The sequence below is a fragment of the Podarcis raffonei genome, chromosome 2 (genome assembly GCF_027172205.1).
Source record: "Podarcis raffonei isolate rPodRaf1 chromosome 2, rPodRaf1.pri, whole genome shotgun sequence".
Classification (NCBI taxonomy): domain Eukaryota; kingdom Metazoa; phylum Chordata; class Lepidosauria; order Squamata; family Lacertidae; genus Podarcis; species Podarcis raffonei.
Genome location: NC_070603.1, coordinates 10,763,417 through 10,786,533, shown reverse-complemented (window position 1 = coordinate 10,786,533; position 23,117 = coordinate 10,763,417). Strand labels below are relative to the sequence as shown.

Below are 23,117 nucleotides of genomic sequence, written 5' to 3'. Positions count from 1 at the left end.
GAGAAGGAGCAAGCAGACATATGCACAGTATTCCAGATGCAGCCACACCATCGGTTTACATAAAGGCATTAGGAGAGCAGCTGTTTTATTTTCAATCCCTTTCCTAATAATCCCTCGCATGGGATTTCTTCACAGCGGCTGCACACTGGTCTCACTGAACCACTTCGCATAAGCTCACAATCTCTTCCCAGACAGTCCCTGAATATGCAAAGTTAGGATATATATATATTTTTTGTCCCAATGTGCAGCATTTCCCACTTGCACTTAGCTCCATTTGCCGTTTTGCTGTGCTGTGTCTTCATGGTGCACTTTTCCCTACACTTCCCTGGGAGCTCAAGTTCAGCAACCTCTTGGTTCCCCATCCCTGTGCTAAAGCAATAACCTGTATATATATATGATCAGTATAAAGTAAGCAGCACATAAGCGGCACACAAAACCCTAGAAAACCATTCTATGTTCTAAATCTTATATTAATAATCCAAAAATTGAGAGAGCTATGTACAAGATCTACTACGGAAGCCACAAACAGAAAACTCATTCAAATGGGAGAATTTCCTGAAGAAAGAAATTAAATATTATAGCTTAATCTAAGAAGAAATGTAACATATGGACTTGAATGTTTATAAATATATCAAAACCGTGAGAGAGAATTTACTGAAGAAGCCCAAGACTCTACATGGGTGAAACAGGTGACAAACGCCAGCACCCTGTCTAACTCTTGTGCGTAACATCACCGACACTCTGTTTGATCCAACTTACCTTTCTTGAAATCTACAGGAGCCTGGCTAAAGGAACTTTAAAGACTGAATCTTCCTTTTGGACACAATTTGAATGAGTTTTCTGTTTGTGGCTTCTGTAGCAGATCTTGTACATAGCTCTCTCAATTTTTGGATTATTAATATAAGATTTAGAATGTAGAATGGTTTTCTGGTGTTTTGTGTGCCGCTTATAAGCTGCTTACTTTATACTGGTCTATTACGAGAATTGGCAGCATAGGTTCATTTCTTCAGTACTTGTATATATATGATGGCTAGGGCTGTTACAGACATCCGAATAAAATTGTCCTGACAGCCCAATATAGGCAAGACTGTTAGCTTTGACACCCTTGCACACAGATAAAGTAAACAGCCCACAGCAGATGTCCAATGTGTGTGGATTTTCCAATGTGACCTAAAGCATTCCTGACACCTTCCTTCCCCACACAGAATGACCTGGATCAGGGAACAGGGCTAGCAGCAAAATGTTTTCTTCTCCGCTTGCCATGATGATGTCCCTATGCTTCCCTACCTCAATGCTGCCAGCTGAATACAGTCTTACAAATATAGTGGTACCTCGGGTTACATACGCTTCAGGTTACAAACGCTTCAGGTTGCAGACTCTGCTAACCCAGAAATAGTATCTCGGGTTAAGAACTTTGCTTCAGGATGAGAACAGAAATCGTGCTCCGGTGGCGCAGCAGCAGTGGGAGGCCTCATTAGCTAAAGTGGTGCTTCAGGTTAAGAACAGTTTCAGGTTAAGAACGGACCTCCAGAACGAATTAAGTATGTAACCAGAGGTACCACTGTAAGTACACAAAAGTTACTAGCCTGCAAGCCCCCCACCTCCCAAAATTACTAGCCTTCTAGTAGGTTGTATTTCTATGCTAGTTCTATGCCATAGAAGGAAGTTCCATTCTCTGTGGCTCATGCTGAAACACAGGTTATTCATCCCTTAGCAGGCAAGTGTTGTCCCCCCTCTCTCCACAAAAAGAAGCCTTCTACCAAGTGAATTGGTGAAGTTCTAGAGTCACCCATCCCTCCACCTCTGCTAACACTGCATTTCTATACTGGGAATTTAAAAAAGGGTTTTCCTTCCTCCATGGCTAGCACAGAAACCAAGTGGCCTCTCCCACCCGTGTTCATGCTCACCTGCACAGAATTCCTGGTCACCTATGGTGACCAAGCGAAACATGGGTCTCCAGTTGTTTTTGGACCACAACTCCCCCCATCCCTGGCTAGCAGGACCAGTGGTCAGGGATTATGGAAATTGCAGTCCAAAAACAGCTAGAGACCCAAGTTTGGGAAACACTGCCCTAAATGCTCTCAAGGCTTCGTGCTGGGTGCCTTCGTTTCATCCAGTCTTCCCTTCCGCCAGCTGGGTTTCGGCAGCAGAAAGAAGAGAATGAGCCCAGGCTTCTAGTGCTTTCAGCTCCCCTGGCTTCAGCTGGGATTTGAACTTTGTTTGCTGTGGTCACGGGGTTTAGAAGATTTAGGGAAGAGACATCGAGCATGTGACTCAACTCCCTCAAGACAAGAACCTTTTAAGGCAAGCTGGCACTTTTCCGGGACGTTTGAAAAGGAAAGCGTTGCTCCCTCCGCCATATAGCAACCCACCACAGCCTTGAGCCAGAAGGGACAAAGGGTCAGATCTATAAATAAGGACATTTCTGCAGAATTCTGAGTCGACGGCAAAACAGGTAGCTCCCAGCTCCAAATATCAATATGAACACGGCACCAATTCCCTCCTGACTCCTTCCTTGGTTTCATCTACCCAGTATGCTCCTCTGCCCTGTGGAAGCTGGAGACAGAGGGCTCATCCACACTTCTACTTGTCCCATACTTGCTGGGTGGGGAGGGGCCACTATGTTAACCTCCTGGCAGGTGGAGCACTTCCAGGCAGGGAAAGGAGGTTTTGGTTGTTGTTTAGTAGTTCAGTCGTATCCGACTCTTCGGGACCCCATGGACCAGAGCACGCCAGGCACTCCTGTCTTCCACTGCCTCCCGCAGTTTGGTCAAACTCATGCTGGTAGCTTCGAGAACACTATCCAACCATCTCGTCCTCTGTCGTCCCCTTCTCCTTGTGCCCTCCATCTTTCCCAGCATCAGGGTCTTTTCCAGGGAGTCTTCTCTTCTCATGAGGTGGCCAAAGTATGGGAGGCCTCAGCTTCAGGATTTGTCCTTCCAGTGAGCACTCAGGGCTGATTTCCTTCAGAATGGATAGGTTTGATCTTCTTGCAGTCCATGGGACTCTCAAGAGTCTCCTCCAGCACCATAATTCAAAAGCATCCATTCTTTGGCGATCAGCCTTCTTTATGGTCCAGCTCTCACTTCCATACATCACTACTGGGAAAACCATAGCTTTAACTATACGGACCTTTGTTTGTTGATGTCTCTGCTTTTTAAGTTGCTGTCTAGGTTTGTCATTGCTTTTCTCCCAAGAAGCAGGCGTCTTTTAATTTCGTGGCTGCTGTCACCATCTGCAGTGATCATGGAGCCCAAGAAAGTAAAATCTCTCACTGCCTCCCTTTCTTCCCCTTCTATTTGCCAGGAGGTGATGGGCCCAGTGGCCATGATCTTAGTTTTTTTGACGTTGAGCTTCAGACCATATTTTGCACTCTCCTCTTTCACCCTCATAAAAAGGTTCTTTAATTCCTCCTCACTTTCTGCCATCAATGTTGTGTCATCTGCATATCTGAGGTTGTTGATATTTCTTCCAGCAATCTTAATTCCGGCTAGGGATTCATCCAGCCCAGCCTTTCGCATGATGAATTCTGCATGCACCCTCGGGAGTGCCAGGCTGCCTCTGCCAATGTGTCTGCACCACGCCTGTCTCCGTACCATCTCTCCCTCTCTCTCTCTCCCTGCAAGCAACGGCAACCCACCTGCTGGGAAACCAGTGTGGCAGCTCTGCCAAACCAGCAAGCCACGCCTGCCACGCACCTCGACCTGTGAGAGTGGGTGCCATTAGCTGCTCTGCAGAATGTCTCAGGCCGGCCTTGTCTATATGCTCCATCACCACCGGATCACAGTTGTTGCTCTCATTTAGCTCGAAGCAGACAGCTATTATTAGATCCAATTTTGAAGAACTGCAATCAGTCTGAGCTGGGGATGGTTTCTGGGCTCAGGCAGAAGCCTGCTTGGCCCAGCTCAGTCGAAACCAAAGCAGCCCGGCCCAGATTAACGTGTCAACAGAATAAACAGCGGCCCTGGATCGGGAGCCAGGCATGTGCTCCGAATTATGCCGTCCCCCAAAAGAAATTATTTCATTAACAGCTGCAATAAAAAAAAGAGAAACAGAAAGGCTTCCTAGTTCAGCATGCAGCATGGACAGCAAGAACGGGGCTAAGGCATTACAGTGGCTCCTTTTCTGCAGAGAAGGCGAGGGTCGGGCTTAAGTGCCACAGCCTAGTGACAGACTCAGGTTCCTACAGAGAGACAAGGAACCTATGTCTCTCTATAGATATCGACAGACCCCAACTCCCATCATGCCTGACCATTGGCCATGCTGGCTGGGGCTGGTAGGAGCTGGAAGGCAGCAGGTGCGCTGCTCCTGGTTTAAAGGATCAACTTCTCCCATTAAAACACAGCTCTGGTTTCAACCTAGTAACTCCAGGGCCAAGAAGGATGGATGTCACTGATCTAGGGAGCAGAGAGAGTGGTGATCTCTTTCTAAATGTCCAAATGGACAGAGGTCAAGCTAGCACAATCTGATGCTGGAGAAGACATGTGACAGCTGTGAAGAGGAGGAAATTCTGGTGTGTGCCCCTCTACCACCCTGTGGCACTGTGTTATTGGCCAAAATCCACTCTCATCTAGGAGAGTACCCCCCCCCCCCGGCTTAAGCCTGTCTGCAATTCCTGTCTTTTTATTTCAGATGTGTAGAGGCAGGATGTTCTGGGGTTGAGCAAAGGGTCTTTCTTTCAAAACTAGCCCTGGCCCTGTATATTTTAACAGCAACCTGACACAACTGAAGTCTTCCCTGGCCTAGAAGAAAAATGACGGAAGAAACTTCACCACCTACATCTACATGGTTCAAACTGTTGTCCAAGGTGCAGGAACAGACCCTTAAAAAAAAGAGAGCTAGCAGTCTGATCTCTCACTTGTATTAAGCCTAGACTCCCTATGCCATGCCTCTTTCCCCAAGAAACTTCACTTTATTTACTTCAAGGCTGTGATCCTGCCATAAAACAAAGGGTTTGGCTTGGTGCAGCCGTGAGATTCCTGAAATTCCCAGCTTTCAATTGTTTTCATTTGCAAATTCCCAGCTTTCCATTGTTTTCATTTGCATCTTACCCTGTCTGCCTTTCAGGATCTTAAAAAGGCGTGTGTGCGTGTGATACTGCACAGGCACACTCCCACACCCCACGAGACAGAACTTGCAAGCTTGCCAGCCCAGCATGTGGTTCCTATTCATACATAAGATCAGTGAATCCTAGCCTACCAGGCTTTGGTTGTCCGCTTTCTCCCGGAAAGGAAGAAATGTGGAAGAAATGAGCAGAACTAGGAAGGCGGACTTCCTGTCCCAACTGCATCCCTCTTCCCCCTCCGGAAAGTAATCTCACTTAATGCGCAAGCTGGTTCAGGGCTGGGACAGAAGCAGCATTGCCAGGATGCAAGGAGCAAGGAACGGATGCTCTGCCTCTGCAGTTGCTCTGCACCAAATGTGTGTGATGTCTGGTGCCCATTTCAACCCGCAAACCTCCCCCCACCCCCCCAGGGATCCCAACTTCCCTTCTTTCTTTTTAAACGAGTTTGTAATCTTTGTGGCTGTGAAGATAAGCTTGCAAATACAAAGGGAGTTCAGTCATCAATATTCTGCCCAAGTCGTTGTTCCTCTTTGGACTTGAGCGTGCAGATATGAATTAAGCAGAACCCCAGTATGCACACATTGGTACAACTTACTCAGCTGATTTGCCAACAAAGGTCCGTATAGTTAAAGCTATGGTTTTCCCAGTAGTGATGTATGGAAGTGAGAGCTGGACCATAAAGAAGGCTGATCGCCGAAGAATGGATGCTTTTGAATTATGGTGCTGGAGGAGACTCTTGAGAGTCCCATGGACTGCAAGAAGATCAAACCTCTCCATTCTGAAGGAAATCAGCCCTGAGTGCTCACTGGAAGGACAGACCCTGAAGCTGAGGCTCCAATACTTTGGCCACCTCATGAGAAGAGAAGACTCCCTGGAAAAGACCCTGATGTTGGGAAAGACTGAGGGCACAAGGAGAAGGGGACGACAGAGGATGAGATGGTTGGACAGTGTTCTCAAAGCTACCAGCATGAGTTTGACCAAACTGAGGGAGGCAGTGGAAGACAGGAGTGCCTGGCGTGCTCTGGTCCATGGGGTCACGAAGAGTCGGACACGACTAAACAACAACAACTCAGCTGATACAATTTGGTGTTTTGGGGCAGAGAACTTGGGACCATTTCGCTGAAGAGACTACAGCCCCGAGTACAGTGAATGCTTACAATCAACTATTTCCATACCCATTTTAGTACACAAAGCTCCTCCACATATCTAATCTTTTTACATCTGCATAATCGTCCTGGCGAAGCTGTTCACTGCTCCTCCTCTGTGACAGACAGAAACCAAGATAACATGGAGCACCAAAGGTTGCCAGTTTTCTTCAGTGCCTCTAACTTTCATCGTCAAAAGTCAGTGTTACTTTTCAACTTTCTGCCAGTTCTGAGCTTGAGTTTAAACATCTGAACAACAGGCCAAAATTTAGCAACCAGGAACAGAAACGTTGCCAAAAGAGGGGTGGGTGGGTAGCTGACAAATTTGCTTTCACCTATGCCATGAAACTGGTTTGCTGAACTTTACCTGGCTGAAGTCTCACTGGGGGTTACAACCGTTTCATTGGCCTATGCCCCTAACAGCAACCTGAGACTCTGAAAATTAAGCATGGAGAGATTTCCAAGCATAGAAACGAAGTGACAGGGAAAGCTTCAGCTGCATAATTTCTGTATGGCGGGTTGCTGTTAAAGGCACTTAAGAAGGTTGCAAACCTGTCGACCCAATCCTGCTAAACGTTGCTGTGATTAAATCCCTCTGAAGGCAGTCTGATTTAAGTTAGCTGAGCTATCTTTGTTCCTCTGGATTCCATCAATGGGTCTTCAATCAATCCTCAGTACTCAACCCCACTTTGTTCAATTCTTACTCCCAGTAAGAATTAACAGGACCACAGCCTTACACACAACTTAAGCTGAATTGGACCCCCTATCTGCCTGGCCATACTGGTTCCTATGTGACCATTTTGGTTTTTGTTTGGCTCTTCTTCCTTCTCAGTACTGCAAATAAAGGTAAAGGTAAAGGGACCCCTGACTATTAGGTCTAGTCGTGGCTGACTCTGGGGTTGCGGCGCTCATCTCGCTTTATTGGCCGAGGGAGCTTCCAGTTCATGTGGCCAACATGATTAAGCCGCTTCTGGTGAACCAGAGCAGCGCACGGAAATGCCATTTACCTTCCCGCCGGAGCAGTACCTATTTATCTACTGGCACTTTGATGTGCTTTCAAACTGCTAGGTTGGCAGGAGCAGGGAACGAGCAATGGGAGCTCACCCCGTCGCGGGGATTTGAACCGCCGACCTTCTGATCGGAAAGTCCTAGGCTCTGTGGTTTAACCCACAGCGCCACCCACGTCCCTAGTACTGCAAATACTTCTATGATTAATCACAAGTGGAGAGAGGGCTGTAGTGCTCAGGTCCTGCTTTGCAGGCTTCCCATAGGCATCTGCTTGGCCACCGCAAGAACAGGAGACTGAACTAGACTGGCCTGATCCTGGCAAGGCTCTGCTTATGTTCATACTGCCGGACAATAGGGAAGGCTGCCTCAGAAAGTGATGGCCTCTTTCTCTCTCCTTAAAGGTTTTTAATTGAAGCTAGATGACCACCTAGGAGGGATGCTGTGACAGTAGATATTCCGGATTGTCAGGAGGTTGAGCTGGATGACCTTTGAGGTTCCTTCCAAATCGATGAGTCTATATGAGGGTCTGTGTTTCACAGCAACCATAAACCCCAAAGCTTCTTTCCTACAGAGTGAAGGAGTCAAGCCTTTCAGGGAAAACGGGTTGACACACAGAATCAATAAGTGTGTTGCCTCTGGGACCCTCTGTAATCTCCCAAAGAAGGGTTTGCCGATACCTAGCAGAGAGGCACCAAGTCTGTGAATGTTATCTATACAGCAGCACCATCCACGCATATCGTGGTTCACAGAGGAGGGGGCTCCTTCCTAAAGGGGCTTGCAATCCAGAAACAAAACAAGAGGAGGGAAACTGAAGCTGGGGTAAACAATCGAAAATGCAAGTATTGAAATGATTTGAAAGAACAGAAGAAGAGTGCTGCAGGATCAGGCCAGTAAGTAGCCCATCTAGTCCAGCATCCTTTTCTCACAGTTGCCCACCAGAGGGCTATGGGAAAAACATGAGCAGGACTAACAGCACTCTCCCAATTTGTGATTCCCTCTGAACATAGCCATTGTGGCTAGCAGCAATTGATGGACGCATTTCCCTAATCCTCTTTTAAAGTCATCTAGTCTAAACCACTGAGCCTTGGGCTTGCCAATCGAATCCCCGCGACGGGGGAGCTCCCGTTGCTCTGTCCCTGCTCCTGCCAACCTAGCAGTTTGAAAGCACATCAAGTGCAAGTAGATAAATAGGTACCACTCCGGCGGGAAGGTAAACAGCGTTTCCGTGCACTGCTCTGGTTCTCCAGAAGTGGCTTAGTCATGCTGGCCACATGACCCAGAAAAACTGTCTGTGGACAAACGTCGGCTCCCTCGGCCAGTAAAGTGAGATGAGTACTGCAACCCCAGAATTGTTTGTGACTGGACTTAATTGTCAGGGGTCCTTTACCTTTACCTTAAGTTAGGTCACTGCCTCTTGTGGGGAGGGGGGTAGTTCCAAAATTCAACCATGCACTGCATGAAAGAGGATTTCCTTTGCTCTGCCCCGACTCTTCCTTCCTTCAGCTTCCTGCATTTAGGCTTTGCCGCAGGGCATAGGGACTAGCAGGGATGTGCTTGCTTTATAGAAAATTCTGCAGCTTTTAATTTTGTTTATAGCCAGGCTCAGTCTAAAGCACACACCAGCTGAGCCAACTGGGAGAATAAGACCTGCACAACTTGAATGCAGCACCTGGGCTCCCCTGGGATGGAGCCTGAGGAAAAGGTCTTGAACAAGAGCCCCCGGTGAGAACATGGCTTTGGAATCTTGCCTGGGATTGTTATGACAACACCACCAGCCAGAAGACACACATGGTGAGCATGCAGGCAGCACTGAGTGCTCTGTGTTGTTGTAAGTTACACCCTTCTCTGGTGAGTCACCTAGATGCACTTCTCATAATCCCTACCCCTTTCTCTCAGCCCAAATCCTGAGCAAAAGCAACAGGGTCTTGCTCAGGAGAGGGGAGGGAAGCCCAAAAATATAGTTCTGAGGTCATTGGTGGCAAGATCCCAGCAGCTTTGAGTAATTATTCCTATAATTTCTATGTCTCAAGACAACAGCATCTGTGCCAAGCATTTGCTAGACCTTGAGAAAATGTCCAGCAACAGGCTGATGGAGCCCTACAGAGTTCAGACACACCTTACAAGATGGGAAAACAACAGCAAAAGCTCACATTAAATAGGTGTTTGTGTGTGTGTTTAAGTCAGTTTTAAAGAGTGGATTTGATGGGCTCTGAAGTCCTCTTGGGGATCAGGAATTGGTTAAGAGTAGGACTAAATGGACAATTGTCTGAATGGAGAGAACAGAAGTCCCCAAGAATTGGTATCGGGACCTGGGATGAAAAGGTACTTATTTTAATCTTAGCATCAGAAACAAAGGAACCTGCTTTATATCAGAGCAAGCTATTTGTCCACCTAGCTTCATGGACTTATAGAATTGCAGAGCTGGAAGAAACCCATGGGCAAAATGCATTTCCTACGCCAGTTGTGGAGCCGCAATGTCACCACAAACAGCTGAGATTAGGAAGCAGAGCATATTTTCTCTTATTCTGACTGGCCGCAGCTTTCCAGGGTGTTGGGCAGAGAGAGGTCTTTCCCATCACCTATGGCCTGATCCCTTTTAGCTGAGGATGCCAAGGATACAGCCTGGGACCTTCTATATGCAAAACTCAGCTAGGAGCCCTTCCCATATAATCTAGGGCTGTGTGCTGTATATAGACTAAAGCCACCTGCAGCAGAGGTGAAATAGAATTGCACACAATGTCAAAAATCAATCTTTTAAAAAAGTTTTTTCCCCAATGTTTACTTTTAAAATATATTTTTAAAGAATTTAAAAGTATTGAGATTTATTTATTTTTGAAGCATCCAGAGACAATAAATTCTTTGAGGAATCTGCTTCCCAAGGGAGCTTGCTGAGCTCACCCGCGGGTGGTGTTCAGGAGTTCGGCAAAACAACAACAACAATCTTGTTTACACATGCATTTCTGGCCCCCAGCTGATTCCAGTTGGTTGTTTCATGTGGTGCTAATACTCTTGTTTTCCCCTGGTTTTTGTTTTGTGTTTTTTCATCAGTTTTTGGTCTGAGCCATTGAGGAAGGCGGATAAGGGGAGGGAAGAATGTGGAGCAACGTGAGGTAATGCATGCAAATCAAACCATATAGTGACTAAATTTCTAAAAGGGGCTTTAATCCTCTAATCTGGCAACCTATGCCATTTTGTTCAAAATATTCTGGCAGCGCCAGCCCTATCATTAGGTAAACAGAGGTGGCTGCTTCAGGCAACAGAATACCCAGGGCTGGGGAAGGGACAGCAACTTGCCCTGAGACCCCTAAACTAGCCTGTTTCCATCAGGGGCCGTGGAGGGTGCTGTTACGTCACCAGTGGTGAAGGAAGATCCAATTGCCAATTGCACTTGTCCTTCACTTCACATGGCAAAATCTGGGGGCTAGCCCCGAGGCTGCCATCAATTGCATGGCAATCAGAGATGCTTTTTCTGTGCATGCTCAAAGGCATGGCTCAACATATTCTAGGCCTAGCTCCTGCCACACAGAACTTATTCTGGGCTAATCCTTCACCTGTTTCTTGGTTAAAAGGCAGAATATGAGGTCACATTCATACCACATGTTTAAAGCACTCTTAAACCACTTTAGCAGGCCTGGCTCGTCCCCAAGAATCCTAGGAACTTTGGTTTGTTAAGGGTGAGCTAGAATTGAAATACTTTATTGTCACTTGTACAACTTGTATACAGTGGGATTACACGAGCACCCCCCACTCAGCTCTCTTAGTCTTAATTCCCCTCGTTTACTGACGCACACCCACCAAACCTGAAAGTCGGTTGCCCTGTTGTTATCTTTTCATTCAGCAGCCTAACAGCCCACGGATAGAAGCTGTTCTTTACCCTGTTGGTGTGATTAATTCCCAGCACCCTAAACAAACTACAGTTCCCGGGATTCTCAATGACTGTTAATCAAGCTTTAAATGTATGGTGTGGATGTGACCTAAAGTTTGAAATACATTTTCTTTAAAAGAAGCCAGCTTGGCAATTTTCACATACTGCTTCCTTCTCTGCTCAAGATCAACAGAGTGCCAGCCTGCTGAACTGGAGTCCACTGACAGATAGGACGCTTTATTTTATTTAATGTGTACATTTATTTTCCACCTTTCTTCTATCGCAGAACTCAAAAGTTGCCTACAGGGAGCTTCCAGATGGTCTCCCATCCAGGCACCAATGAGGAGGCCTGTGCTTGCTTAGCATTAGCAAGGCATTTGCCTCTTGTGCCCTCAGACCATGTCCTTATCTGACACCATTTCATTATATAGACATCATTTCTTTGGGTTTGAATGGTGACATGGCTGGTTAAGTGGTTGCAAACAGTAATTACCCTCACATGTAATGCAGATTGAACATCAGCCTGAGAGGGTTGGTTATGTCTGGGGCCTATCTACATTTATGGGCTTGTCAATTTCTAAATGAACGTTAATTTCGCTTGGTTGAATCATGCATTGTGCCTGTTTGCAGAACGTGTTCCTTCGTCGCCTTTTAAAATCACCTTGCAAAATATAGACTGCACACTCCCAGATGCAGGCATGCATGTGTTTATAGATACCTAGCAGAGGCGTTGAGTCTATGAATTTTATTTATATAGCACCCACAACACACACCCAGAAGAACATCTTCACAGTTTCTTCTTGCCTGTTAAGCTCCTGGCTTTTAAGGTAAAACGTAAAGGTAAAGGGACCCCTGACCATTAGGTCCAGTCGCGGATGACTCTGGGGTTGTGGCGCTCATCTCACCTTATTGGCCAAGGGAGCCGACGTACAGCTTCCGGGTCATGTGGCCAGCATGACTAAGCTGCTTCTGGCAAACCAGAGCAGTGCATGGAAACGCCGTTTACCTTCCCGCTGGAGGGGTACCTATTGACCTACTTGCACTTCGATGTGCTTTCGAACTGCTAGGTTGGCAGGAGCAGGGACCGAGCAACGGGAGCTCACCCCGTTGCGGGGATTCGAATCGCTGACCTTCTGATTGGCAAGTCCTAGACTCTGTGGTTTAACACACAGCGCCACCCGCGTCCCTACTTTTTAAGGTACTGCAGGGCATTTGATGTTGTATCAAAGGATCCAAGGGGGGGACCTTTGACACTCTTGATGTTGCTGAACTCCCAGCTCCCATCTTCCTTGCCCACTGGGCCAAGCTGCCTGGGGCTGGTGGGACTTGGAGTCCAACAACATATGGGAGTATTGGTTCCCCATCCCTGGGATAAAGTGTAGTGATACGGCAGAGAAAGCTCTCATTTCAGCCCTGGGTTAGATCCTGCCATAAAAACAAAAGCCTCTTGCTGGAATGACAACCCCTCCTCTTGTCTTTAGCCTTCCTGCTACAGGCAAGGTGGTTTCTGTTTTTTACCTGCGCTCCCTCCCAGTTTACCAGGGTCCCCAAGGCATCTACTAGACCCCTGCTCTTTGTTCTTCCTCCTTCCTTAAAGCACACAAAAGTTCTCAGATTAGCTATTGTACTTGGCAGCGGCATAGCAGGGAGGAGGGCGTCAACCCATCTCATCTGAGGTTGTGTGTGGGGAGTGCCGTGGGGCTGGGGGAATGGGTTTAGTAGTTACTTGGCACCCTTCTCTACAGCTGGGAGGCAGCGTTCCCCAGGCGAGTCACTTGGCTACAGCCCCAGCTCCATTTCCACCGGCCATCAGAGCCGTGATCAATGTTTAATTAGATGCGATTTAATTACCCGCTTGCTCCTCCGTCACCAGTGCTGACAAGTCAGCTCAAGTTCCCAGCACCGAGAGGACAGGCAAGATGTCAAAGGCAGGATGTGAGAGCCAGGCCTTCCCTCCCCCCCCACCTTCTGAGCAAAGGTTTTGCCCTTGACCCTATAATTGATGCAGAATACGGCTAATGTCTTATTGAACCCTGTAATTGAGGTGGGATACAGGTAATGCCCAGGGCCCTGTATTTCTTCCTTAGCCAGCATTGTCAATATTCGTCACACTTGCCTGGCTGCACTGCGGGAAGGAAAAGGCTGCAAAATCCTGCAGGGCATGTGGGGAGAGCAACACACTCTCCTACTGGGAATGAAGGGCAAGTTTTCCCCCCATAGAATTCATAGAATCCTAGATCATCATTCTCGTCCAACTCCCTGCAATGCCAGAATATGCAGTTGTCCCATAAGGGGATCGAACCTGCAACCTTGGTGTAATCGGCACCATGCTCTAACCCAGGCTTCCTCAACCTCGGCCCTCCAGATGTTTTTGGCCTACAACTCCCATGATCCCTAGCTAGCAGAACCAGTGGTCAGGGCTGATGGGAATTGTAGTCTCAAAACATCTGGAGGGCCGAGGTTGAGGAAGCCTGCTCTAACCAACTGAGCTATTTGACCACTGAGCTATTCATTTGTTGTTGTTTTTTTTTAAAAAAACAGCCAAGAGAATACATGTGACTGGGCTGCATTTAGTGGTGAGGGAAATGCTCTCTGTGAATGATCAGGGCCACACCTCTTCAATTTTACTTCCTGTGTTTCAGGGCAGAGTTCTGGTATGGAAACGGGTCCTAGACTTGGGGTGACAAGTTCTGGAGCTAAGCTCTGGTGAAAATTGAGCCACAGGGAGCTCACAAAGCCCAGTCACCTTCTGGGAATACATAGCACTTCAAACACTGCACAAACACACATTCCTCATGCTCTAGGGCAAGACCAGAATGGGAAACTTGGTACCTGTGCGGTCAGAGTCACTCTCCCCGGTGCTGGAGGACGGACTACCCACAGGCCCCGGTTTGTCTCCCTCGCGGGCTCCCGATTCCTTCTGCCGCGTCCTGGCGGCCTCAATTCCCTTTACTCGCCGGGCATGGCGGTTCCCCTTGTAGTGTGCTTCGGCTTGGCTCTGTGGAAAGTAGAAAGGATGTAAGCAGTCAAGCAAACCACAGGCCTATGCCTGCATACTTCTGGTGCTGCCTCTTCAACCTAGCCAGCTGTCAGTACTGCTCACCCTCAGCGTGAAGCCACAGCCCCTCACCCCTGCCACAAACCTGTCCTCTTAGGAATACTGTTCCGCTAAAACTGACACTAGATCACACTGTGCTGTAAGTCTGGAGCTCAGGGGTAGTCAATCTCGTGCCTTCAGATGTTGCACTACATCTCTCCTCATCCTCAACTGTAAGAACATTATCGGGCCAACCAGGTGGTTGTGAGAAGCCCGTAACCAGGACCCAAGAGCTCTTTCCTCTCCTGTGGTTTCAAACAAGGCATATTGCCTCTGACAGTGGAGGTAGCCATTGATAACCTTATTCCTCCATGAAGTTGTCTAATCCTCATTTGAAGCCATCACTTCTTTTTGTGGGAGCAAAATCCAGAGGGAAATAAGTACTGTATTTTTCGCTCCATAGGACACACTTTTTCCCTCTTAAAAACTAAGGGGGAAAGTCTGTGCGTCCTATGGAATGAATGCAGGGGGGAGGCAGGCAGGAAAAGCCCCCAAGAGCCGCACATAAGCTTCACGCGGCTCTTGCAGGCTTTTCCCCAGGAGGGAGAAGGGACTGACACGGCCAGCCAGTCCCTTCTCCCTCCTCGTAGAAAAGCCCGCAGGAGCCGTGCGCTCCTTAAAGGGTGCGCGGCTCCTGTGGGCTTTTCCAGGAGGTGGGGGAATTGCCATAGCCGCGCGCAGCCTCTCCAGCCGGGAGAGGCTGCGCAAGGCTAAAGAAGCCAAGGCAGCGAGCGCGATCCATCCCAATAATATTTTTTTTCTTGATTTCCCCCTCTAAAAACTAGGTGCGTCCTGTGGTCCGGTACGTCCTAAAAAATACGGTACTTCTTTTGTCCTATCCCAAACCTTCAGCTTCACTGAATGTCCCTGAGTTCTATGAAAGAGGGAGAAAAACCTTTCTCTATCTGCTTGCTCCTCACCATCCAAATTTTTATTTTAACCATCGGCCGCACAGGCTGGGGCTGATGGGAACTGAAAGCCAGCTACACCTGAAGGCTGCCATGTCGCCTACCACTGCCATAAACTTTCCTGAGCATGTTAAAAGCTCACACCTGACTGATCCAGGATGACCAAGAAGAACACCAGGAAGCCCTATGCATAAATATATGTGACTTCCACATACGAGCCTCTCTCTTTGGAATGGCCAGCCTTTGTTTACTTGGGTTGTCTGCTGTTGTTAAGCCACATTGTTTCCTGTGCAATCCTCCCATGAGCTCCGCACACCCAATTTGTGGGCGATTCTGTGAACACAAATGCTGCAGCACCAGCCCTGTCCCGTGCGGACAAGCAAAGCACCTTTAAGGCTTTCCAGGTTTAATGAATGTTTGCAGGTCCTGTCCGTTTTATTGCCTGCTTGTGATTGCAGCTGGGAGATTAGCAATAAATAGCCTCTTAATTGCTCCTTGAATAGCCTCTCTTAATTGCGCTCTCTCTCCACCCCCCTTTTCTTGGGGGAAGGGGGAGTGCTGAAGACGCTTTAATTACCTATTTCCTCTCATTATCCTTTCTAATTTCTTTCTTTCCATTGTTTTTATAGCCAAGCAACACTATCCTAGACGGCGTATTTCCTGGGTAACATTTTTTTTTTAAAAGTGTGTAATAGTAGATTAACGTTCTTTTTGCTTTCCATACTTCCATGAAAAAGTGAGAATAAATTTAAAAAAGTCTTTCCCCATGAAATATAAACAACGGAGGACTTATCTACATCTCCATTTGCCCCACCAATCCCCCCAGGAAACCCAATCTTAAGCACTAAATCGGAACAAATGGCAATCGGGTTTTCTGCAGACTGCAGTTAGTTTCGATTCAGCACTAAAGACTAGGTTTTCTGGGGGAGCAGAGCAAAGGCAAAACCACTCGGAGCCTTGCCTATAAAGTGTGGGACAAGCAGGAAGTGTGAATGAGCCCTGAGAGAGGCTATTTTGTCACTGATCTCCCAAACCTGATTGACCATGCCATGAGCTTTTTGTCTCATCCTGTGCAGCTGGTATGGAACGGGGCATTACAATAAGGTTACCAGATGTTTTTTCAATGAATCCAGGAACACTTTTCAACTTCAGTAGGAATGATAGGATTTTGTCAGGGGACTGATTTGTAAATCCAGGGAATGTCCCCAGGAAACAGAGAAGTCTGGTAACCTTACAATACAAGTAACAGGGTTACTGCAACTGTCTGTCTCCCTAGTCTTCATCCCCTTGTGCGTTTCCACACTGCATGTCTCACATAATTGGCTATTGGCACAAGGGAAATGACATCACACTGCAGGTTGTATCTAGTTTCATCCTTACAGTGTGAACCTAAGCAGGTTTCTTCAGAAGCAGGCCTCACTGATGTCAACGGCCCTCGCTTCCAAGACAGCAGCCTTCCTCGAATCTTGAAGTTACATGGCCTGACCTTGAATTAAATGGCTTCTCAGGTCAAACAGGATAGCTATTTGTATTTTCCTTTCGAAAGCATCTTGGCTAACCTGCTCACATCACCTGTGGAGGGGCCATGTGCTACATGTAGAACTGCCTGGGCACATTCCCAGGCATCACCAGTAATAGGCATGGAAAAGATCTTTGATTGAGACCTTGAAGATTGACTGCCAGTTAGGACAGCACTGGATTAGATGGGCCAAATCGGAGTGAGGCAACTCCTTATGTTCATACGCATCAACCTGCGGGTTCATGAAGTGATGTACTTTGTTGCCTTCTTCATTCTATGGTAGAAAATCTTGCCTTGGGACAAGAGGCTGGGCAATAACCAACTTGGCCTTTGCATCTTACAATTCAGATACAGCGCATAAGGCTTACCATTTCATAGAGGCTAAAGCGATCAATAGGATGACTATGTTCCCCCTCCACTGTCACAGGCAGTATGCCTCTGAATACCAGTTGCTGGTAATGGCAGGAGGGGAGAGTGCTGTTGTGCTCAGGTCCTCCTTGCTGGTTTCCCACGGGGACATCTGGTTGGCCATTGTGAGATCAGTAGGCTGGCCTAAATTGACCTTTGGCCTGATCCAGCAAGGTTCTTCTTATGACATCACCATCATCTCTGAAACCAGCCCTACAGAGATCCCCCACATTCCAGATTTCTTAAACCACATGCCATTTCCCTGAGCCTCGTTGAGTCCCTGGCTTGCGTGAGTGGGACGTGACCTGAGCAATGTCTCTCAATGCATCTTCAATGGGATTTGCACTTCTCCCTCCCCTCAACAGCCCACTGCCGCTCTCTGAGACCCACCACCACGGGCCGCACAGCATGAAAAAGCTATGAAGGAGAAGGACTGGGACCTGGTGTCGCCAGATCCTCCAAGACTCACCTCAGAATTGAAGCGGATCTGGCAGACGTTGCAAGAGATGATTGGGCGCTTGGCCTTGGCTATGGGTACCCCAAAGGTGTGGTTGATCACTGCTTTCTGCACTGGGTCCATCTGCCAGAGGAAAACAAGGAGGAAGGAGAGGGAAGAAAAGGTGGTCAGTGAATATAGCCTGCTACGCCTACAAGGCCAACTTCCTACCAACTAATCTAACTGAAGGTAAAACCACATGACCCTGTCAGGCTATGGCAGCTACTTTTGAGGCTTCTGAGCCAGACACCCAATGATGAGCTGGTCATGCGCTGTCTGTAAATCAACAAGTTCCAGTGGGGTGGGAATAGCCCTAGCTTGGGCTGGGAGAGGTGTCCAAGATTTCAGAATTAACACTGAAAGGATACTTTTGACTATGGTTAGCTTTCCCTCCCCCATCACTGCTGCAGGCAGAGAATTGGATTTTCTGCATTAGGCAATGAAATGTCTTGGGCTGCCACAGAGCTGAGAGAATTGAGCAAATTGCGCCCCACCCCCACTCACACCATTTACACAGAGAGGTTCTATGTATGTGATAATCCCAGGAACTAAGGGAAGGGGAAGCAGAACAAGCACTGGACAGTCTCCAAGAACAAATAGATAAGGCAAGGGTATGTAAGGAACCGGGACGCGGGTGGCGCTGTGGGTAAAAGCCTCAGCGCCTAGGGCTTGCCGATCGAAAGGTCGGCTGTTCAAATCCCCGTGGCGGGGTGCGCTCCCGCTGCTCGGTCCCAGCGCCTGCCAACCTAGCAGTTCGAAAGCACCCCCGGGTGCAAGTAGATAAATAGGGACCGCTTACTGGCGGGAAGGTAAACGGCGTTCCGTGTGCTGCGCTGGCTCGCCAGATGCAGCTTTGTCACGCTGGCCACGTGACCCGGAAGTGTCTCCGGACAGCGCTGGCCCCTGGTCTCTTAAGTGAGATGGGCGCACAACCCTAGAGTCTGGCAAGACTGGCCCGTACAGGCAGGGGTACCTTTACCTTTACCTTTATGTAAGGAACCTCTGGCCTGGGGGGCATGCATTTGGCCCCAGGCCTCTATCCAGCCCTCAGGACTCTCCTCAGCCACTCCCCTCACTGGGCCTGCGTCAAACTTTCCTCAGGTGTTTTTGCCTGGCTAGGATCTATCCCCGCTTGCATGGATGGAAGCTACAGGGGGGGGTGTGTGGACCGAAGGAAAAATGGAAATTCGTTGCTTGCCAGCTTTTGCTTCTGGAGGCTTGTGATCCCCCAGAAGGCTCCCCAAAACAAAATGAGGCCCTCAGGGTGAAACTAAGTTCCTCACAGTGCCAGATTTAGGGTGTTGTGGGCAGTTCCCCCAGAAAATGGTGCTGAGCTGAGGGGGCTCACAACAACAGCAACCTATATTTATATGAGTACCTACTCAAAGTTATAAATATTGGGGGGCGGGGGATTTTGTCGTTGCTCAGGGTGCCATATTACAAAAGTCTGCCCCTGCTGGGACGGAAGCCCAGATAAATAATGGTTTGGCATAGTTGTGGGGGAGAGAACCAAGAGCAGGGAGGAGGGGGAACCCACCAGGTTGTGGAAATCTCACTAGGGACACCTATGACCTAGATTTACATATTATACCAGTCATCCATATGCTGTGGAAATCCGTATTATATTGCCCTTTTCTTGAGAATCCCCAAGTGGACAACACCCTCCCCACTTCCCTGCTTGTATTTGATAATTTTTACTTCTTCCTCTTATCCTTTATTTTATCATCGCCACCCTGTAACTTAAGACATCTCGATTTCTCTCATTTGCTATTATTGGACAAAAGCAACCCAGAGATCCAACTGAAAAGTGAGAACAAAGCATGATACATTTTAAGTTTCATCTTCATGCAAATGGATGGGTGATGTTTGCGTGTACTATTACTGATGACACTAGGTGGTTAACTGCACCTTGTCACAGTTACTTTAAACAGGAATGTGTGTACTGCAGGGTGACTGGCACTTAAGCAGAACTGCACACAGTTTTAGGGTTCCTGTGACTTTAAAAAGATGGCTGCTGGTGAAATCCGTAGCCTGGGAAGTTCCTGAGTCAAATCTTGCCTTAGCTATGAACTTGCTAGGTGGCTGGCGGCAAATCGCCCTTCTGCGCTGCAACATGGGAGTGAGAGAATAATATTTATTATATTCATCACATTTTTATCCCCCCCTTTCCTCCAATGAGTATAGGGTGATAAAGATGTGGCCAGTCCCATGATATCCTCAAAACAATCTTGCAAGGTAGATCAGCTGAGAGATAGTGATTTGTTTGGGGGGGGGGCTGGCCAGCAAGCAGAGATCTGATACCCGCCCCCCCCCCAAAAAAACCGTCCACTCCATCACACTGGCTTCTGTAACAGTTCCTTCTCTTCTTGTAAGGATTACCAGGTTAGCATATGCAGTGCTTTCTTTTCTTGTAAAATAGGTGCTGGCACTCAACATGAAGTTGTTACAGTAAGCGCCACACTTTTTAATAACAACTAAAAAAAAAGTGGTGTAAAAAAAAAAACACTGAACATATGCAATGTGCTTTGTACGCTCGTAAGTTTTCCATCATAGGTGGTCTGGGGGTTAAACCACAGAGCCTAGGACTTGCCGATCGGAAGGTCGGCAGTTCGAATCCCCGCGACGGGGTGAGTTCCCTTTGCTCGGTCCCAGCTCCTGCCAACCTAGCAGTTCAAAAACACGTCAAAGTGCAAGTAGACTTTCCATACACTGCTCTGGTTTGCCAGAAGCGGCTTAGTCATGCTGGCCACATGACCCGGAAGCTGTACGCCGGCTCCCTTGGCCAGTAAAGCGAGATGAGTGCCGCAACCCCAGAGTCGGCCACGACTAGACCTAATGGTCAGGGGTCCCTTTACCTTTAAGTTTTCCATGAATGTTAAGTAGTCATGCTACCCTCCACTCCACTGGCAAAGGAATTATGAAAGATTTGCAACTTAAAAATAATAATAATAATCACTTGATCAACATGATACACTCGTTTGGGGTGGGGAGGGAGAGGTTCAGGGAAGGCAGGGAAGGGCGTTGTTAATTCTCAACGGAGCTGCACCTGTGAACACCACAGAAATCCAGTTGCTTAGCCATCCAGTGTCCCCCCTGAAAACCTATCTACTGCCCTCTGGCCTGTGAAACTCCAACCAGTCACACAAACAGCAGGAAGCGCCCGTGATTCTGCACATACGACCAAACATACGGAAAAACGTTCTGACAGTAAGAGCTGTTTGACAGTGGAATGGTCTCCATCATGAGGTTGTGGACTCTCCTTCCCTGGAGGTTTTTAAGCAGAGGCTGGATGCTAACTGCCATGCATGCTTCAGCTGAGATTCCTGCATTGCAGGGGGTTGGACTAGATGACCCCTGGGGTCCCTTCCAATGCTACGATTCTGTGATTCTAACTCCCTTTGGGTCCTGGCAGCGACTTTGACTGAATTTGAAACCGGGCTCGGTCCATTAGCCAGCGGGCCAAAGATTCTGGGAGTTCCCTGGGCTACTGCTCTGGCCCATCCATTTCTCACGCCTCTGTCCTGGGTCTCGCTCCAGTCTTCTTTCGCTATCCCCGGCTGACACATCTTGGACTGCATATATTATACCCTTATCATCGCACGTTGCGTTGGGGGACTCCATGCTGACACTTCCATACAGAACCACATGGGCTTGCAATGCTGCTGGAGTCTTTGAGATCCAAGAGCTCCACTCCCCCAAGTCTAACCTACTGGAGACCCCAGCCACTGACAGCACAGGCAAAGGTTTGATTGGCTTGCTGGCTGCATCGCAAAGAAGTATGACTAGGCTTTGAAATGCTGCAAAGGGGACACTTCATTGGGCAGTCACGCCCCCATAAGGATCTCAACAGCGCAGAACATAATTAATAAATTCTTGGCGTAAAGCTGGAGCAGGGCCCAGCCTTGGTTGGCTGTTTGGCCCCGGTTTCTGTGATTACAATATAAATTGTCAACAGGCAGCTGCTGAAAAGGCAGGAGCCAACTCCAGCGCCAATTGCCTCATCACAGAGAGATTTAGTATTCAGGGGAAAGGCAGGAATCGAGGACACAGCGCCATATGGGGACCCTCAAGAAATGATAGCTGAGTCTAGTGTTTGCCCACAAGGTCCACAGTGGGGAAATGGCATCATCTCAGTTGCGGATGTCCATCCAAATTGGCAGCCGGTCAGGGCATTTTCAGACAGAAGGCTTAGATTTCAGAGCTCTTTGCTTCAGCTGGGTTGCTAATGTAAATTTAAAACATCACATTAGGCAAAATCCTCATCTGCATTACAAATGCCCCTTTCCCACATTCTCTCCCACTTGAAGAGTGACCATTTAGGTTAGCAGAAGCCTCTCAGAGGCTATTTGAGCCCCATATAGGAAAATGGCCAGTGGCCAGCATATATAGTGCAAAGCTCCTTCTGAGACCTACTTATTTCACTCTTGCTCTCAGGAAGGCATGGTGGGGGGTGCACAGGTTCGTAACAGAAAAGCTTTTCTTTTATTAAGGCATTACACTTTTGCAGGATTGGTCTAGTTTACCTTGTTCACATGTTACACTGAACACACGTTCTCTGTACACATGTACAAGTGCTTGTGTGAAAGAATATACTGTATGCTTAATTTGGACAACTCAATCATTGTGTGCAGAGGCACAGAGACTGTAAAGGTAAAGGGACCCCTGACCATTAGGTCCAGTCGTGGCCGACTCTGGGGTTGCGGCGCTCATCTCGCTTTATTGGCCGAGGGAGCCAGTGTACAGCTTCCAGGTCATGTGGCCAGCATGACTAAGCCGCTTCTGGCGAACCAGAGCAGCACACAGGAATGCCGTTTACCTTCCCGCCGGAGCAGTACCTATTTATCTACTTGCACTTTGACGTGCTTTCGAACTGCTAGGTTGGCAGGAGCAGGGACCGAGCAATGGGAGCTCACCCTGTCACAGGGATTCGAACCGCCGACCTTCTGATCAGCAAGTCTGAGGCTCTGGTTTAACCCACAGCGCCACCCGTGTCCCAACAAAGACTGTACACTCATTGAAAAACTGTATGAGTGTATAACTAAACTATTTGTGCACACAGGTACACGGATCGTACACTCGTTTAATGCAACTTGTGTCCTCCGCCCCTTCGATATTTTTTTTGTCCTGCTTTTCCTCCATTAACCATTTATTATTGTTTTTCCCATGGCAAATTCAGGTCAGGTTTCATTGTGAATAGAATCCGCTAACTTGTTCCACCAGAAGCTAAACCTGGCTAATTACAAATCCAGAGCCAAAATAATTCACCCTCCTGCCTCAAATGTCTCCCTCCCCACTTCCCCACGTTTTTCTAGTAATCTGGATCAAATTTATGGGGTGCTGTGTGTTGTGTATGACCCAACTGCACAAATTCCATTTCTTATTCGGGAGGAGAAGGCACAATAACCTAAGGTGTGCTAATCCAGGAAAAGGAAGGATGTATGTATTGAAAGCGTGCAAAGCTTTGTCCTGGGACTACGAGTAGCAAAAATTAAAATTAAATGAAAATGCAATAGAAATACTGATCTAGAATAGATCCTTGCTCATGGTTTGTGGATAAATGTTTGGATGCACTATGGTAACAGCAATGAAGAGCTGGAAACAAGAGG

The 23,117-nt window shown here is 47.8% G+C and overlaps 1 protein-coding gene across 5 annotated transcripts in view; it reads right to left on the bottom strand.

Moving 5' to 3' along the window:
• Positions 1–23,117, bottom strand: part of ZNF385A (zinc finger protein 385A) — a 202,277-nt gene that overhangs the window by 28,306 nt on the left and 150,854 nt on the right. For all 5 annotated transcript variants that reach the window (XM_053373228.1, XM_053373243.1, XM_053373252.1 and 2 more), the window contains 2 exons: positions 17,485–17,595; positions 13,916–14,081 (listed from right to left, as the gene is read on the bottom strand). In XM_053373228.1, the coding sequence (XP_053229203.1) occupies positions 13,916–14,081; positions 17,485–17,595 (277 nt within the window). The remainder of the gene's footprint in view (positions 1–13,915; positions 14,082–17,484; positions 17,596–23,117) is intronic.